At 36.0% G+C, this 17,886-nt stretch overlaps 1 protein-coding gene across 4 annotated transcripts in view; it reads left to right on the top strand.

Annotated features, from left to right (window-relative positions):
• The first annotated feature begins 2,321 nt into the window (after positions 1-2,321).
• The window catches only part of LOC113683482 (rho guanine nucleotide exchange factor 28-like), a 29,252-nt gene continuing 13,687 nt past the window's right edge, over positions 2,322-17,886 (top strand). The window contains exons 1-20 of one of the 4 annotated variants that reach the window (XM_089203266.1): positions 2,322-2,833; positions 4,084-4,127; positions 6,211-6,358; positions 7,217-7,531; positions 8,535-8,709; positions 9,132-9,250; positions 9,691-9,740; positions 9,947-10,013; positions 10,204-10,332; positions 10,725-10,807; positions 11,333-11,426; positions 11,608-12,207; positions 13,108-13,135; positions 13,560-13,643; positions 14,200-14,277; positions 15,261-15,317; positions 15,842-15,884; positions 16,860-16,928; positions 17,039-17,108; positions 17,682-17,806. In XM_089203266.1, the coding sequence (XP_089059392.1) occupies positions 2,794-2,833; positions 4,084-4,127; positions 6,211-6,358; positions 7,217-7,531; positions 8,535-8,709; positions 9,132-9,250; positions 9,691-9,740; positions 9,947-10,013; positions 10,204-10,332; positions 10,725-10,807; positions 11,333-11,426; positions 11,608-12,207; positions 13,108-13,135; positions 13,560-13,643; positions 14,200-14,277; positions 15,261-15,317; positions 15,842-15,884; positions 16,860-16,928; positions 17,039-17,108; positions 17,682-17,806 (2,418 nt within the window). In that variant the 5' untranslated portion in view covers positions 2,322-2,793. Of the gene's footprint in view, positions 2,834-4,083; positions 4,128-6,210; positions 6,359-7,216; positions 7,532-8,534; positions 8,710-9,131; positions 9,251-9,690; positions 9,741-9,946; positions 10,014-10,203; positions 10,333-10,724; positions 10,808-11,332; positions 11,427-11,607; positions 12,208-13,107; positions 13,136-13,559; positions 13,644-14,199; positions 14,278-15,260; positions 15,318-15,841; positions 15,885-16,859; positions 16,929-17,035; positions 17,109-17,681; positions 17,807-17,886 lie in introns of all 4 variants that reach the window. The other 3 variants (XM_089203265.1, XM_089203268.1, XM_089203267.1) reach the window with 3 other exon arrangements.

Below are 17,886 nucleotides of genomic sequence, written 5' to 3'. Positions count from 1 at the left end.
GATGAGAAGTTAATCAGATATTTTTTTGAACTTCTTAATGAGACTCGCGTCAACAAGATTGAAGTTATGTACTTTGTAACGACTACGCTCCCTGCACCAATTGGTTATAAATTGTGTTCTACTTTAGTACAGTTTTTACCCACATATTCGCGATCAGATTTACACACAGAAGACCCTGTTCAAGAGAGAATAGTGTCCGATGGACAGTTGATTCTTATCTCTTATGCTTAATGTTTTTCTCTCTGGAGAGGAAGCATTCGCATAATAAGGAAGACGGAAACAGTTTGAGAAAGATTTCCAATTTTGTACATCAGGAACCCATGACCCCAATAGAAGCATGCACTTTGGAAACCGCAACTTTGACCTCAGTTTTAGGAATTCAAGCTTCTTGACTGGCGGCCGAGCCTGAAGCTAAGCCCTTATTTGATTATTTACTGATAATTTTTTTGCTTTTTCTGTTTCTGTTAAAAGAATACAAATTTTTTATAATCCATTGTTCTGTTATAATCATTTTTGTTATTATCATCATTATTTATTTTCAAATAAGTAATGTATTATTAAAATGATTATTATTGTCATTGCACTTTTAAGACTTTTGGAAATTTTAGTTTTCTTTGCAATATCAGAGGATATCAAACACAGTTGGTTAAAATAGGAAAGATTGTCACAAAGCTAAATTCGTTCAACTGCCGGACTAGCAATTTATAAAATTTAGCAACGAGAATACTCAAGCAAATAAAATCTTGGCAGCGAAGGATTGAAAGTCTTTGCTCTTTTATCTAACGTAAACTTTCGAAACTAAAAAGGTCTTTTGATATTTTATGGTCACGCAACTCAGAAAAGAACTGTTGAAATAGACTCTATCAATTCTTATTTTCAAAATGAATTGATATCATGAAAATCTTTCAGTTTTAACTCTGAAGCTATCTTTCGGCGAAAGGTGGAATTGCATGAATGAACGAAAGGAAGTGTCTAAGAGTTAGTAATTTGTTATCTGTGGATTCCAACACAAACAAATGAGCGTTTACACAAGCAAAGCTAATATTAAGGCTCTTAAATCGGTCAATCATCCACATTTCATATTGGTTTATACGTCACTGATGCCGGTATCAATTACTGATTTCACAAAAAATCCATTGTAAATTCCTTCGTTGATATTTCCCCCACTGTAGAATTCAAGCTTCTCTATCGAACAGTCTCTCCCAATCTTTGTGCAGACGTGGAAAAATACTTCAACTAAACAATTCCTTAAGCAAAATATCTTAAATTAAACGGAGTAATGTCTAGTCTAGACGGGAAACACAGAGCTTTTTTTAAGGCGGAAATACCTATTAAATTATTAACGCTTCATACTCTTTGCGTTTGCACCAAACAAACATCGCCAATATAAAATCAATATCAACTCTGATATAGCACTCACCCAGACTCATAAAAGGAATCGTTAGAGTCAAAATCATTATTTAAAGTTTTACGCAAAACTAGACGGCTTAGGTAAGCTTACTCGGAGTTAAGCAGCTTAGGTACCATGGCTGTTAATTAGTTTAGTAGCCACATCACACCATGCGCGCCAAGGAAAATTCGACCAACGATTTTTCAAGATCGCTCATAGCAATCTTCAACAATCTTTGCCGTCCCTAAAGACTTGACTCCTTTTGTCAATTTTGTCTCTATTGTATTTGTCAACCATCACAAATGATGGTTCTCTTTTTCATTAAAGCTGTTTCCTTGTAAAAAAAAAAAACAAAAACATGAATAAATCATGACGACAATAATAATTCAAAATACCGTCTCGTGGCTTTTGAATCTTGTGGTTTATAATTGACTCGCTAATTATCATTAAGTTATTTGTTTCATAGCTAATATTAGAGCATTGCACGTATTTCAAACTTCCCATTGAAATTGTAGACTCGCAAATAAAGAAATAAAAAAATACAAAGTAAGACATGTTTATGGTTAAGTAATAGTCATAAATAATAGAGTTAGTAAGCATGACTAAAACGGAAACATGAAGGTTTTGTAAATCATTCTGCTCTGACCTAGCTTTTTGGTGGCGAGTGGAATAAATTAATGTTTAATCTTTTTGTGATATCGCGTAAAGGAACCACGATCTCTGAACTTGAATGAACAAAATTGTGGTCAGCTGAAAGGGAAATCCGTTTTCAAAAGATGTTTAGATTCGACTCTTTTGTGATAATGTGGATAGTGAAGGGGAAATAAGTACAATTTTTAGTGGACTATAGCAACGTTTCCGTCAGCTGGGATTAAAATATTTCTACGCGCCAAAACAGTCCCTTTTCCTGTGGTGGGGGGCATGGGTAGATGGTCATGTGACGTCACCAACCTCTATTTGGAGGTTTTGGATGTTGGGACGATTGTTTAGAAGGATCGGTTTGTTTTATCTGTAATACTGGTGACTTTCATCCACGTGAAATCATTTTACCATAAAAGAGAGAGAAACATCTACTACCTCAAGTTTGAACTTCTTGTGGAATGCAATAGAGCAGCTTGTAAATGTGAAATTTAGCGGATGCAGCCGAAACGAAAATGGCGGCGAGTACAAACTGAAGTACTAAAGTGGTACTAGGCAACCATGGCTATTGCTGGCTGTGATTTCCGACAAGGAGGCGTTACGTTTGTGTGTGCTTTTGTGACCATCTAATTTATATCATGGTTGTTACTGTGTTAAGAGGAACGTGGTTTGCTAGTGGATAAATACGTCTCCCCACCATCGAATTTCAATTTGACCGGTTGATGAACAATTCCTCGTTGAAACATAGTCATTAACGAACCAAAATGAACTCTACAAAGCCTAAAGACGCCGACAAGATCACAGGTAAGACGTGATTACGCTGACTAATCTGTAGTTTCGAATCTAAGAATTTTTCAAACTTTTAACGGATTCGTTAAAGTTAGCATCTTAAATTTGATGTAGCTTAGAAAACTCGGATTGTTAGGTATTAATGAACTCATCGACGAGTCTCTCAGGTGAAAAGACCTTCATCTACCTTCAATATACATTACTTGCAACGCACAAATACGTAATGTATCGGCAATGTCGCTAAATTGGAAAACGAAATAACTATAGGCGCAATTGTTCTCCTTTTGTGAGACGCAATCGCGGGTCATCCGGCTAAAAATACATGCAGTGTTGTTGAATTGAACCCACTTAACGAGGAAAATTCGATAATTTTTAACATATGGTTACGGGAAAGCTATGTTGCTTTTCGAATTGATGTAAGAACAAACTGTTCAAGCAGGTAACTAGTCGAGAATTTTTGGCTGATCGCAAAATGTATTTGATGGCAAGGTCAGCTCGGTCAACCTTGGTTTCCTATAAAATTGTAAGACAATAGTTATTCATTTCACACGAAGGTTTCCATTTTTCTGTGAACGTTAGCTCATATTTAATCGCAATGTTTATTATATAATGATTAACTCTTTTTTTATAAGCTGTAGCTATGATAAATAGAAGAAGTGATTTGAGGCTTCGTCGGTATGATGTATTTGCCATCAAATGGTGAAGGAAATCGTTCAACAATTTTGCTAATTGAATACTTCACGGGAAGCGATCGATTTAATTCGAACGACTTTTTGTCAAGAACTCACAAACTATTCTTTACTACGTCCTCTTGAATGTTTTACGTGGACTTGGAAGACATTTCATGTCTTAAGTCTGTAAATGAGTGGACGAATTCTTAATTTGTAATTAAAATCTCAAAATATCTTTAGGGTGAAATATATCGACGAGTCATACTGCAAATAAACAAGTCAATGAAGACAAGTCCTGAGTAACTCGGAGTTTGAAGGCCTTAGTTTTGCCAGTTTAAAGATGATTAAAATAACATTTATTTTCCCTTAAACATCTCGATAACATTTACTGACTTGCTTTGTTTTGTTATTAAATAATTATTTCTTAAAATGAAATCGCTACGCTCTGGTCATGTTTTCTCTAAGCTAAGGTCGAAATTTGCATTTGAAAGGCTTCAGTGTACACAAAGGTCCAGGTCCCATCGCGATAATTTAAGGTTACATTCTGGAAGCCCGATGAACTATTCCACTGACAGTATTCTTTCCTTTTAACAGAGGCATGTTGCATGGCCTTCACACCACAGAGCTCGCCTACCCGTGTAAGTATAACCTCTTATGTGATCTGTTTTGTCACTCCAAAGCTTGGAAACAAATTCTGTTACATCCAGATTTCGCTGAGATTTGTAAGCATGCCTGCTCCTTTCTAATATTTTTTTTATTTGGAGCCAATGGAATTTACTTGATCCATGCTTACAACGCTTGATTTAGGTCATCGATTTAATGACATGAATTGTTCAGATTTTGTTTATGTCTCTGCTGTTGTCAAATTAGTCCGGTAATTGATAAATCGCCGGGTAGATTGTGACGCGAGAGAATGTAGGCTAAGTTAATTTCAAATCTCACACCAAGTTCGAAGGATTTGTTTACACAACTTGGAAGATTCGATCGCTAGACGTTTAGTTGACTTTGCAGATTTCTAAAGCACGGAGGATACTGGCCGGATGCACGTCACGCGATCGAATCTTTCTGAGGATATCTTGGCAATTATTCATGTAGCATGTCTGTTCAGATAAAAATTAAGACCATTTTGAACGGAAAATCCGGTCATCTGTTGCATATTTTATACATCCCTGGTCTGAATAACGACTTGGAGTTTGTTTGGTTGAGGTTTGTAAATAACATTGGCGCGCGTATATCGCTGAACAGTCGTTGTTTTGGTTCTTATCTTTGCAGTCATCAGACTCTCCTTCAGTTTGTTGGGTTCTTATATCAGCCAACTTGAAAGAAAAATTAAGTTCCAAATTTGTTCGTGCCCATCTCGTCTCATTTATGTCCTGTCATTATTTGCCTTTGTTTAGTTTTCCTTATCAATAGTTATACATGCCATCTTGTTTCTAACTCAAAACACTTTTTATTTATATTTGATTAACAGTTAAATAAATCGGCGCATCCTGTTTTTCTGTATTTCAGTTATTATAGTTTGAATTGTTAAAATTTGCTTTCATAAACTGATTAGTTTTTAACTTTTCTTTGTAACATTTTTTTTGTATCTAAATTGCCTTGATTTTCGAAGACAATCAGTATTGAACAGTTGATTTTTGAGCACTCAAGGTAAAGTTTTTTCTCAAATCTGAATTTCATTTCCTCTGAAATTTAAGCATGCCTATGTTGACTTTTTATTTTATTTTTACTGCCCAGAATCCCTATTTAAATAAGGAAGGATAATCATAATCCATTTTGAAAATTTCTCAAGCAGCTTACAGAACTTTGTATTTGTTACTGAAGAAACTTTTAACCTTAATGAACTTGATGAGAAATTTTAATACACTGCACCTTTTGTTATATATTCTTTTTTATAGTTACTTACTTTTTTTATAAGCAGTGAATGGAAATGCTTGTTAGAGTTCTGAGAATATAAAATTGGAAAGATTGTCTGCCTTTTCAACAAAATCCCAAGAGTTTTCAGCATGTCAGGAGGTAGACCTCTTACAGTAACAGAGGAGCTGACAATCTACAAAAAGTATAAGGCGCTTAGAGGATAGTTATACAGCAGTATGTATATAGGTGTAGGTTGTGTCACAATTTTATTCTCTCCTAAGAGGCCTATTCCTTTTTAAGTCTTCTGTTGAGTTCATGGGGCTCTAAGCTAAACTGTTTGCAGACTTGCTATGTGGCTACCTGAAATTGTGTAATGGCCTGTGGAAGTAAAGGAAACTTTGTGAAATATCACTTGACAGACTAAACTGCTTACCCCATTCCTTGCCTATAGGGCAAGGAGTATGGCTGGCATTCATTTTTGGAGATTTGTGTGGCATCTCACTGTGAGATACTTGTGCAGTTATGGAGAGAGAGGGTTAAATTTTTATTGGCATGATAGAGCATGAGTAGTATTTTAACTAGAAAATGTTTATCTCGCTTTGACTGCAAAGCACACAAGCTAAGTTGTAATAACATTGTGGCTTGCTTCATGACTTCCTACCGCAGGTTGCCAAATTGGCAAGTACTGTTACAAATTTGGTTGCCCTTTTTTTTCCTAGTTACCATGGTAACCAAAAACAGTTGCAACTTGGAGTGCTGCTCTTGCCAAATTTGTCTCTTAAAACAATTTCCTGCATTAGCCTATCATTGTGTACTATTTATTAATTTTTTTACATTTTTCTTAATGTTTTTTTCTTGTTTCAGGGTGGAGAGGTGATTTTTATAACATTTTCAGATGAATTTCCTCTGCCAGATAATGGAGACTTTTATATGGTATTTGAAGGAAAAAAACAGCGACATGTAACAACAGCGCAGCAAATAAATACATTCACTCTTCGTGCCATTGTACCAGGTACATCATGAACTACTTCTCTCGACACATTATTGTTACCTAGTGCATATCCACTATTGACCAAGCTGAGATCAAGATGGTTATTGATGGTTACATTGGTTAAGTTCTTTGCAAATTTAACCCTCTAACTCCCAAGATCTGATTGTTAATTCTCCCCTCCACTTGTTACTCATTTCCTTGTAAATCAGTTATGAGAACTTGGTGCTAGATCAAGATAGCAGCTTCGACCTGATAAGTTTGAATATTCTCATTACCTTTTTGCTGAATAATGTATGGAACTGTTAGAGAGAAGGTGACTGTAATGGTGCATCTTTGTTTATGTTTTATTTGTTTTGTATGTCTTTTGCTGCTTTTAGTGACTCCATTACTGACATTGTCCAAAAATGACAAATTTTGTAAGTTAACCCCATGCAATTTTTTCCCTTGTGTGGGATCAAAGCAGGCAATCCCAAGGAGGCAAGATAGGCCCATTTTGCCCAGTAGGGTAGCCAGTAAAATCACAAGTTTTGCTTAATAATCTTCCCCACAATCACTACAAGTTACATATCAATAGATGATATTGAGGGACTAAACATGATACATAATGAGTGTGTAGAAAGTAATGAATTGGAGTGATGCACTAGTATTATTGTAATGGCTGTAGTCATGCATGTTCCTATAATTTGGAAAAAGTCAGTTGTGTTGAACCTGTTGCCTCTCCCAGTTTTTATTCATCGTGTACACAACAAACCACAATTATTGAAGAGAGAGATTGATGTAGAGAATTCTTTTTAAATTTCCTTTACCTTACAAAAGTCATTTTCTTTTACTCTACATACAAATGTACTTTTATTATGCCTTTTGCTTCATATCTCTTAGATCATGACCAAGCAGAGAAAGTTACACTTACTGTTTATTGTGCCCAGGAAAGCAAAGTCGGACCTCTTTCATCACACAAGTTTTTATACCTGCTTGAAACAGAGCAGATTATTGCAAAACTTTTAGCAGACAGTGCATCAGACAGCAAGCTGTTTGAATGCTTATCATCGCTGTCATTAATATCAAATGCAGTGTCCAAGGAGTACAGAGACACCTTAGATTCCAGAATAACAAATGCATTTGAATTCTTGGATTTGTCACCCACTTGGTCATTATTTGGAGAGAATGGAGTAGAGAACTTTCAGAATGAAAATGGTAAGTCACTTAGTGTGGTGTTTTAAATGTGTGTAATTCCATTGGCTGAGTAAACAAAATATATGTGAAAATTGTTTTTATCATGCATTGTTGGAACCAGGGAATAGAGTATGTGACTTTTTGTGGACATCTGTTTTAAGTGCTCCACCATTGCTAACCTTTTCCCTTCCATTTTCTGTCAGTATATTTCCAGTTGTAGGGCAAAGTCATTACCCCTTTCACTCCCAAGATCTCATTAGTATTTCTCTTCACTGTCTGTCATACAGTTCATTTGATGTTATTTTGGAGAATTTGGTATTGGATCAACTATGAATACCATAATTGATATTTTTCTTTATTCTCACCCCTTGTCTGCTTGATGTTGTATTGATATTGTAAGGAGAAAGTCTGCCTTGGTCACTCATAAGAATTGAATGGTTAATCTATCCAGAAACCATATCAATTATGTTTTTTGTGATTTCTGCATGACATGCATGTGAGGTGTGTTGAGTTCACAGTAAGTTTAGAAGCGAGGTATAATGTACTAGTGGTGTTTGAGAGATACATGCAAACGGTTTTTGAAGTCCGTTCCAATATTAAACTGAGGCCTTTTCATGTAGCAGGGTCAAGTTTTCAGTGTGACTAATTGAAAAAAAGATTAAATAAGATTCTGACATTTTTAGCTAGCAAAGCAATAACGTTAAAATATTATCATTAGAAATGCCACCACTCAAGAAATTTAACTCTGTTTGAAACATGCAGACTTCTTCAGGTTGGGCTTCTTTTTATTCCAAGTTGGTTACATGTATGCTGTCTGAATAATGTCTAAAATTATAAATTTGCAGAATGAAAGGTTCAAATTGTTTATACTAAATAAATAAGAAATGAAGATGACTTCTAGAAGACAATTATAACTGTTCCTGGAGAGGTGATTTTCTTGAACAACTTCAAGGAAATGTGTATTCTTTCTTTGATTGTTGCACCAATAACTTACATGATTTTCCATCTATTTCTTCATCCCCAGGTCAGGAAACATTACTCCATCTTTCAGCACGTCTAGGATTTTCTCAACTGGCAACATATCTGCTTGACCAGCCGGGATCAATGGAGGCTCTTCATATCCAGGACAAGTCAGGCAAATTACCAGAAGAAATAGCTCGGGAGAAGGGAATGAAGTTACTTGCTGACATGTTTTCAAGGTTAACATGAAACTCAGTGTCTCAGAAAGACCCCTTGACACAATAGACATTTTTCTTAGACTTATGTAACCAAGCCTGAATGGGAGTAAAATTAAAATTGTTGTAGCAGCAAACTTGTAGCCTCGAAAATGCAGTGAGAACCTTCTATGCCCCAGTCATTATCAGTAAGAACTTTATCTAGAGCCTTTGTGCAAGTTGTTATATCTAAATATAATTTTTTTACCATTTCTTCCACATGATTGCTTGTTTGTGTGATTAATGAAATGGCATTCTGTGTCTGGAATTCCAAAAGTTTTGTCAAAGAGTTGTTAAAATGGTCCAAAAATTGTTTACTGATGGAACACTGCAGTCTATAACTTTTCCAATTTCATGACTGGCTGATAAACTTGAAATTCTAAATAATTTTTTTTACCCTCACACAGAGGTCCAGGTGATTGTGAAAAGAGGACTGTAAAAGACATGTCTAAACCACAGGTCAAAAAAAGCGAGCTGGGTACCACCACAATATCCAGTTATAAAACTCAACATCAGAACTCCCTTGGTGAGTATTAACACTTTCAACCCTGAGAGTGACCAGCATCTACATGTAATTTCTCCTTACAATATAACTGCTGAATCATTCATTCAGATCATGAGAATAAAGGAAATGATCACTAACCTTGGAGGCTTTGTTTATTAAGTGAATTCTCATGGTCTGTACCAAAGGAAATGTGTATAGAAGAGTATGGAGAATTTAGATACTGATGTCACAGTGCATAATGTTAATTATGGTTAATTATGTCTAGCTGCAATTTTTGTACAAACATACATGTAAACCTTTCTGAAGATTGGTACTCAACAGTTTAATTTTCTTAAAAGAATCATTAGTTGGAAAGGTACACATTGTACAACTGAATAGTGTTTCTAAAACTTTGTGAGTGGGACCTTGGTTCTTTATGCTTTGATCTCAAACTTATTTATTGAAATTATTTATCTTAACAGAAAAAGATATTGAAATGCTCCAAAACATAAATTCATTGGTTGAAGAGGAAGTGAGTATGAACATTAAAATGATGAAATCACTGTGTAGATCAACTGCTCTACTTAGCATAGTTCAATGACTAAATTCATGTCTCTCTTTTCATTAATTTAGATCCTGTTAAGAATTAATTTTGAATATTCATGTCAATACAATATTATCCTAGGGAAATAATCCATTGAAATTTGTATTGTGTTTATCTCTACTTTTCTCTTTTAGATGAAGAAAAGAGTACCAAAGTTTCGTCATTCTTGGCCAGTTCGAAGAAAAAATAAGGACACAACAGGTCTCGCTGTTGCTTTACTTCTTTTTTCCATGCTGTGATGTGTTGTTGATTATCCTAGCATCTTACACTTTCTTGATCTTGATTTGAAGCAAATTGATGTTGCCAGGATCTCTTGTAAACAAAATGGTTCCTTATGATTTTCATATTTCATTGATTTAAAAACTGACCTTTTAAATATATAATTTTTTAGAAGATGCATCTAGCAGTGATGAGGAAATAAAGCAAATCAACAGGGAGCTTTCACCAAAGAAGTTCACAGGTCAGCTGAACAGTATGACATCAGCAAGGAGCAGTGGAGGTGGTAATAGGCAACTGTTAGGTATGTTACTAACCTTCAGACCCTAACATAAGTTTTCATATTCTCCCTACTGCTCTGTATAGATTTTCCAATGTGCTAACAGGGAGAATTTGTTTAACAGTGGCTGGTGATCATTTCCTATATTCTTGTGACTGAAATGGGTGATTCAGGGCTGATATTGTAAGGAGAAATTAGATGTCAGTCACTATGACGGGTCAATGGGTTGAATAGTACAAAGAGAAATGTAGTGTGGTGGTTTGTGAGGAGCATTTGGTTTCCAGCTGTTTTTCTGTTCATAAAAGGACAATAGGAAAGGAAAGAAAACAAAAACTGAATGATTGTAGATTTCTATGTTACATGTATCAAAACTGAGGTTATGATTTTTTTTTATGTTGTTTGTGCATTGCTTTCAGAACAAAATCTCAAGAGACTGAGAGACATCAATGAAGAAATACAGAAGCTCAGGATGGTTAATTCACAAAGAGGCTCTAGAGAGGTACTGTACTGAAAGGGGATACTTGTACAAGTTTAAAAGTGAGAAGAAATTGTCAAAAGTTCTTTTTTTTACATCTTTGGTTTTCTCCCATATTTTAAATACAAAAGAAATTTTCAAATGGGTAGAGCAAGCCTGTTACCTGTAAAAAGAAGTACTACAGGCCATTTTTTTTCCAGAAAAGGAGAATGTTGCATCTTCACGGGCCATCTGGGCTTTGTTGAGATCCATAAAAAACACAATATCCAGCAAACTTGACAAAGTAAGCCTGGTCAGTAAAGGATAAAAGGCACCAAATAATTTCCCTTTGTGAAAACAAAGCTGGTTATCCTGGTAAGTCCATCTTACCCACTAGAACATTCATTCAGAACCCAGGACTCTTTTTCCATTTCCCCCTATCAGAAGTGCCTCAACCAAAAACCACAGAGAAGAATTCATTTTAGTTTAGTTTTAACAAAGTTAGTTGTTAGGTGTTCTCTTAGTGTGGTTTTTATCATGCTATTAAATATCACATTTGTCACATTCTAGGCTGGAAGAAGTGGTATGCAGGGAAAGAATTTACGTCGCTTGTCCTGTCCATCATTAAGTGCACAGGACCTACAACAAGCCCAAGTTATTGCAGGTAAAGGAACAGTTTGATAAATACCAACAGATGAGTGCTGAAGTTTTTAATTCTTTTGTAATTACCACTATGCAGTTTTCATTATTTCTATCACATTCTTGCCATTAATTTCTCCTTTTTATTGTAATCTCAGATAACTTAGCCACATGTTGTAAATGCGTGTGTCCTTTCATGGTTTTAGGAATGAAATCTAAGGAGGAGAAATCAATTGTGAATGGTACTGTTGATCAAAAGGATCGTAAAGCAAGCCCTCTTGGTATTAATCTTAGAACTTCGCCAGATAGAACAAGAGAAACTACTCAGAGACAAGAGGATACCTCTAATAGTGCAGACGATAAACTTCTCTCTGTGGATTGTAAAAGTGATGTACGACGGGCACATAGCTGGGGAAAACACGAAGAGAGGCCTGAACTGAATAAGAGAGTTAGCTCAAGCCTTGATGATTTAACTAAAGAAGCTGACTGCGAAGAAAAAGTTGAAAATGACAAACCACGGAGCAGGATACATGCTCTCAAAAACAAAAGACCTGTATCATTGAATCTTGACAGTCCCAAGGAAGAGGGGAACAAACTTGCAGATATTTTAGATTCTATAAAGAAGGCCAGTGATGATAAACAAAACTTGGGTAAAGCTTCAAGCAGTGTGTCGATAACTTCGCTAACAGATGTTGATGTCAATGTGAATCATAAGGACAACGGTCTTCTTTCTCCAAACAAAAGTAATCTCCATACAAAATCATATTCATACAGTTGTTTGGCTGATCTTAAACTTGGAGAAGATGGTAAGTATTGACAAGATCTTAAGGTAAAGAAGGCACACACACACTGTAGGCTTGGCACCATGAGATAAGGGAGAAGGTGACCTTTCCTAAGAATGATTTGGTTTTATCAACTGAGTTGATAGCGTGAATTGACCACCGTACAAGGGTGTAGCTAGAGAGAGTCCTGGGATACCTGTGACCCCCTTCCCCCTTTGTAAGCCTTTGGTCAAGTCAAACATGGCATGGAGGTTGACATGACAGTCCGGTAGTACCGTCTGTTTGACACAGTGTGACACCCCCCCCCCCCCCTTTTGAAAAATCCTGGCAACGCCCCCACCGTAAAGAGTTTCTGAAGCTGACGTTTCGTTCCCTTCTTCAGAAACTCTTAAGGTGGAAAATTTACATTTATCAACTCAGTTGATAGAACACAATGGACTACTCCAACAACGCAGCACCACAGCTTTTTTAGAAACTCATACCTATTATTTTCCTAAGAATACCCTGCTTTTATTACTACAAAATTCGTTGTCTATCTGGTCAATGAAAGCTGTGCTCTTTAAAGAATCGTTGGGTGCCTAGTGACCAATGTCTTGGATATCCAGGGCACTGTCTCATAAAGCTTGAGAATTATGACTTAAAGTTTTATGGGTTGCTCAAAGATAAAAGTTAGCGATTTGTGGCCCCCAGTCTCCTCTATATCACAGCCCTGACCGTAGACGTCCCCACAAGGCATTGGGGATTAATCCTTACTAATCCTTTAGTTTAGTTCCCAGGGCCTCAGGCTGAGGTTTACAGGTTAAAGCTGAATATCGAAATAATAGATTGTTCTTCGGGGTTATAGAAGACAATTCATAGTTCAAGTGTGATTTAAACCAGGTCGTTGACATATTTTTTTAACGTAAGTTAATTTTTTACTGTTAGGAAATCCTATAGAGGACAAAAAGCTTGGGTAAGTAAAATATGAAATGATTTTCCTTCGTCAAAAGTGATTTTACCTTTTCTATTAAAACCTATTTTTTTCTTAAAAAGTGTGTTTATAGCAAAGAACCTTTATTTGAATTTTTTCTGCTTTTAGTTTTCTCCCCTGGACTATTTTTGACTCTTTTATTTATATTACGTACACCAGTCTGTATTAAACACTTGAGTCTGGATTGAGAGGTCCCGTCCCAACCCCTAGTAAGGTCTTAAAATGAAGGCGAGACACTTTACGCTCATAGTACCCCTCTCTGCCCGGGAACATAAATGGGTACTGGCGAGTATCGCGTCCCATCTAGGGGTGGGAGGGGGGGGCTCTTCATGCATTATTAGGCGTATATGCCTCTGAGACACAACAACCTCTTTTTGTCACTTAAACAAAACATTTTTGTCTGTAGATCCCAATTTAGCCCCGAGATTCAGAAGAGAAGTCTTTCCAAGGCTGAGACACAGATGTCTTTGATGGACTTCTTGAATGATGAGTGAGTTCTGCTATCTTTCTTCGTATTAACTGATAAAAAGAAGGTCGAGTTAAACGTAAGCGAACCGATACTGATATGAAATATGTTAAATCTTTGACTTTGACATGTGATCTTAAACGACAGCAGTAAAAATAATAACCTTCTGTATATTATAACTTTTTTTATCTCGCCATCCAAAGTTCTAACCGTTAAAAATCTCGCAATATTTTGGTTGTTTCCATTTGCATGCACCTGTAAATTAATTTTGTAACTCTTTTCATTGTTTGAAAATTGATATTTGATCCATCTTTGAACGAAACTTTTAAACAACTTAGCTTATCACTATTCAACTATTGATTTTAATGTTACATTAAGCAGTTAATTTTTTAAAACGGTTTAGAAAAAGCTTGAAGGTTTTGACCTTAAAGAACAACATGAAATATTTTAAACTGAAAAAGACGCTCTATCTATAATTTCCTTCTATACTTACTTTGCTAAATTTTAAGAGAAATGTTAAAACTTTAGGATAAATCATATAACATGTCTTGCATTGCCTTGCCACCATTCTCTTGTTCAGTCAAAAAAGACGACACCTGCGTTTAACCGCTAAAACACCAAAGAAGTGGAATTCCTTGCATGCTCTAGCTACGATAAGGTAATGTTTAAAGAGAAAGACAACACATCTGAGTACTGTGGTGAGGTTAATGCTAACTAAAGAGGGCATGAGCTAAGAGACTGGATCCTTATGGCCTTATTCCTGAATTATTTTTAGTTCACTCCCTCGGTCGCAGATCTAAGGAGAATCCTGAAACAGCCAATCATGTGTCGTGTGCTCACTTGAACATTAAATACAGCTTCTATTTGGTCTCCATCAAAACACTCCGGAAGACTAGATGCGTTGAGTGTAAAACGTATTTAATAGCTTAAAAGGGATTTCCTTTGGAATATGGTCTGAAGTGAGACTCGGTTACTACTTTTGCTCTTTGTTTAATCAGTGGAAAATCGCAAAAACTATCAAGATGATAGTTTATCGTGTGTACTTTAACAATCCTAAAAGTATACCTACAACTAAACAGACGCGTAGGTTTCTATGAATTTTTTCTTTCCCTTTTTTTTTTTTTGAAAAAAAAAAAACCTTACTTTAAATAACATGAGTTCTAAACCGTTAAACCAGAATTTGTAGCGTTTTTTGAACGTAACAGGTTGGTTTTTTTTCCCACTTGATTAGTTGGACAAAATGGGATTGTTAACAGATATAGAGATCCTCAAAAATTTTCCTAACAATTGATATTTTACTTTGGAGACTTAGAGGATTTTTGGAGTGTGACTGAATACTTGAATAGGGCACTCACTGTCATACGATGAGTTTCTTGTTTTCTGACTGACCATTAAATGAAAATTACAACAAGAATATTTTTTTCAGACAGCTAACAGGAAGGGTGGCTTTTAAGGCTGATACATTCTTAAGGAATTTTAGCAGCGAATTATGGTAAAAAAAACATATAAACGATTTTCCACAAATGCGAATCTTCGGTAATACTGTGGTGTTAAGAATTCTTAACGACTAAAAAAAGGTTCTTGTAAGACAAGATAAAGAAGTTTAGTTTATTTATATTGTATGACAATTTTTTTTTGTAGGGAAGCTCAAGAGAAAGCCAGTAACAGATTGTCACTGGAAGAATTTCTCGGCGTAAAGTGAGTGGTTTATAGATTATTCAGTGAAATGTTTGCTTTGGTTTCATAATGCGCATGCTGGAATATTCTATTACGACTAATCTGTGGAAGCAACGCTTGGTTGAAATATGATATCTGAACATATCAGTGGGTTTCAGTTGATAACTTACTTTAAACCATTTACAGTCATACATATTCGAGTTATCGAAGTCCTCTTTTCTGTTAACCCAGCTTTCACATCGCTGTCGTTATTGGATTCGGGAATCTTTCCTTCGCTCGTTTACAAGTCGTGAACTCCCTGGAAAACTTAATTCAATAATTTACATTTAAAAAATGTGCATTTGTAATCATTTGCATTAAAAAAGGAACATATAAATGTTTCGACCCCCTTGAGGTTGGCAAACTCGAAACTAAAAACCAGATTAGTTTCGTAATTTCACGTTTTGTGTATATGTTAATGTTAAAAAAACGAGAAATGTGTAGTTTACCTCTCTGCAACCTACTGTGTTAATCCTGTAAGTGATGTTATGTTGCTCCCATTGCAGTGGTCCAGAATTAAGCGCGGATGATTCAGAAGAAGCGGAAAAGGTAGAAAAAACTTACTTTTATTTCCTGGTTCATGTAATATTGCGAAATATCTGCACCGATTATGGTAAATTCATAGGTATTTGGAAGGCATTCTAAGTGAACAAGCATTAGATGTGTAACACAAACAGTATTTCATCACATTTCCAGAAACTGATACAGTGCTCAGCGTATTAACTTTGGCGTGTCACATATGGAGCTAATAGGGGATTTATGAAGTTTACGCGCGTGAAATGCGTGGGAATTCTGTACTCGCGTGTCAAACGCGGGTAATGCTGCCATACACAATAGTGGCACTGTAGCTCGTCAAGAGTCCCCTGTGGCTCAGCGGTGAAGTTTTGAATCCATACGAATGGATCAGATGTTTTCTTTGTCATGCGTTCGAATCAATTGTTTTAAAATGTGAAATCATCTGAAACTCTGACTCGAGTACTAGACTTGTCACGATAATCCATGCAAATGGCCCACTCATGTAACTTCCTTTACGCTCATTGGAGGTCAATAGCATAGGTAGTAGGTTGAATGACCACTATTCATTTCTGTTTGCTTTTAGCGCTGCCTTGCGTGGCGTCTTAGTATGATATCATAATTCGATTGTTCTAGATTTTGTTCTGAAGTTGAAACAATTTTTAATGTAGTGTCGAAAGTCTTCCGGGATTATATAAGCTATTACTCATGAGCTATTACTCGCTTACTTAGGCGCTCGAATTTTCTGCGCTTCTTGAAATCAGCTTTTCTTAACTTTAAACTCCCATTGCTCCTTGAGACTTCAATGTATTTTCAACATATATTGTACGTTTCAATGCTTTTGGGTGTGAAATAAGTAAGAAATGATTCTTTGTATTCATATTGCGTAGGATTCTTTAAGGAAACTTCTTTGTCCCCCAATTTTAGCTTAAGTGGTCAGATGATGATTTCAGCACTCCTTAGCCGTAGTAAACTAACTTGTACTGACTTTTACCACTCTTTTTATTACAGGAAAAGCAGGAACCTGGAAAGGGTATCAGACGCTTTAGCATGCTGTTTGGAAGCAAGTCCTCAACTAAGGTACAAAATTTAGTACTGTCTTCTGTTTATGCTCATTGGTTTTGTAGTACTTCTCGGTTACCAATGCCCCAGAGCAGCGCCTGATGGTTTTTTTTAATCCATTTCAGCAGTTAAAACGAGAACTTCCAAAGATTCAGAAAGGGAGCAACAGAAGCAGCCTTAGAAAAGAAAAAAGCTTCTGTAAGTTTGATACTCGTGTCAACGATAATTAATTTCATTGTATTGAATACAGTTGTTATTTGGCAGATGTATATGAATGGAGACTACGCAACAAAATTTCTGGCAGCTATAAAAGGAGAAAGGAGTTCTGTGTTTAAGACATGTTGAGATACGGACTATAGACCAAATTGGCGCATTCATTTCTTGTGTTTAGTTTGTGCATCCGTTGCAACTTCACCCTGAAGTTTTAAAGTTTTAACTCCTAGGAGTGATTTACATATATAACTACATATAACTTCATATAACTTCTCCCCTTTAACATTCACGAATTATCCAGCAAAGTAGTTGTTTACTTGATGTTACTCTAAATTTTCGCAACCAATTTACAAGGAAATGTTTAGGAGCTAGAGGGGAGAATTTACAATTAGATCTTGGGAGTTAAAGGGTAAACCTTTCTCGTTCTCTAGCTGGTATTCGTTGCCCTTTCAGGTTTTTTCTATTTTTTTTCCATTAGAGGATAGTTTTGTCTGAGGTAAACAAAGAAGCGAGATTTCTTGATGTAATTTTTTAACAGTTTTAGTGTGTTTTAAATAGCTTCTCGGAGTAAAGACAGCGAAGACGGTAAGAGGGAGCCTGGGGATGCTAAAGAACAACTCAAAACCGCGTTGGGAAGAAGAGCGTCGGGAATTCCGAGCAAGTTGTCCAAGTCTGGAGAACAGGTATGTAATGCCGGACAAAGCTGCTGCTTCACCCGTTGGTTTCTATCTGACTCAGGTGATGTACTGGGTACCTATCGAGC

Source organism: Pocillopora damicornis, chromosome 4 (assembly GCF_964200805.1).
Source record: "Pocillopora damicornis chromosome 4, jaPocDami1.2, whole genome shotgun sequence".
Lineage (NCBI taxonomy): Eukaryota > Metazoa > Cnidaria > Anthozoa > Scleractinia > Pocilloporidae > Pocillopora > Pocillopora damicornis.
Note: the sequence above shows the minus strand (reverse complement) of the source record. Positions and strands in the feature narration are given on the sequence as shown.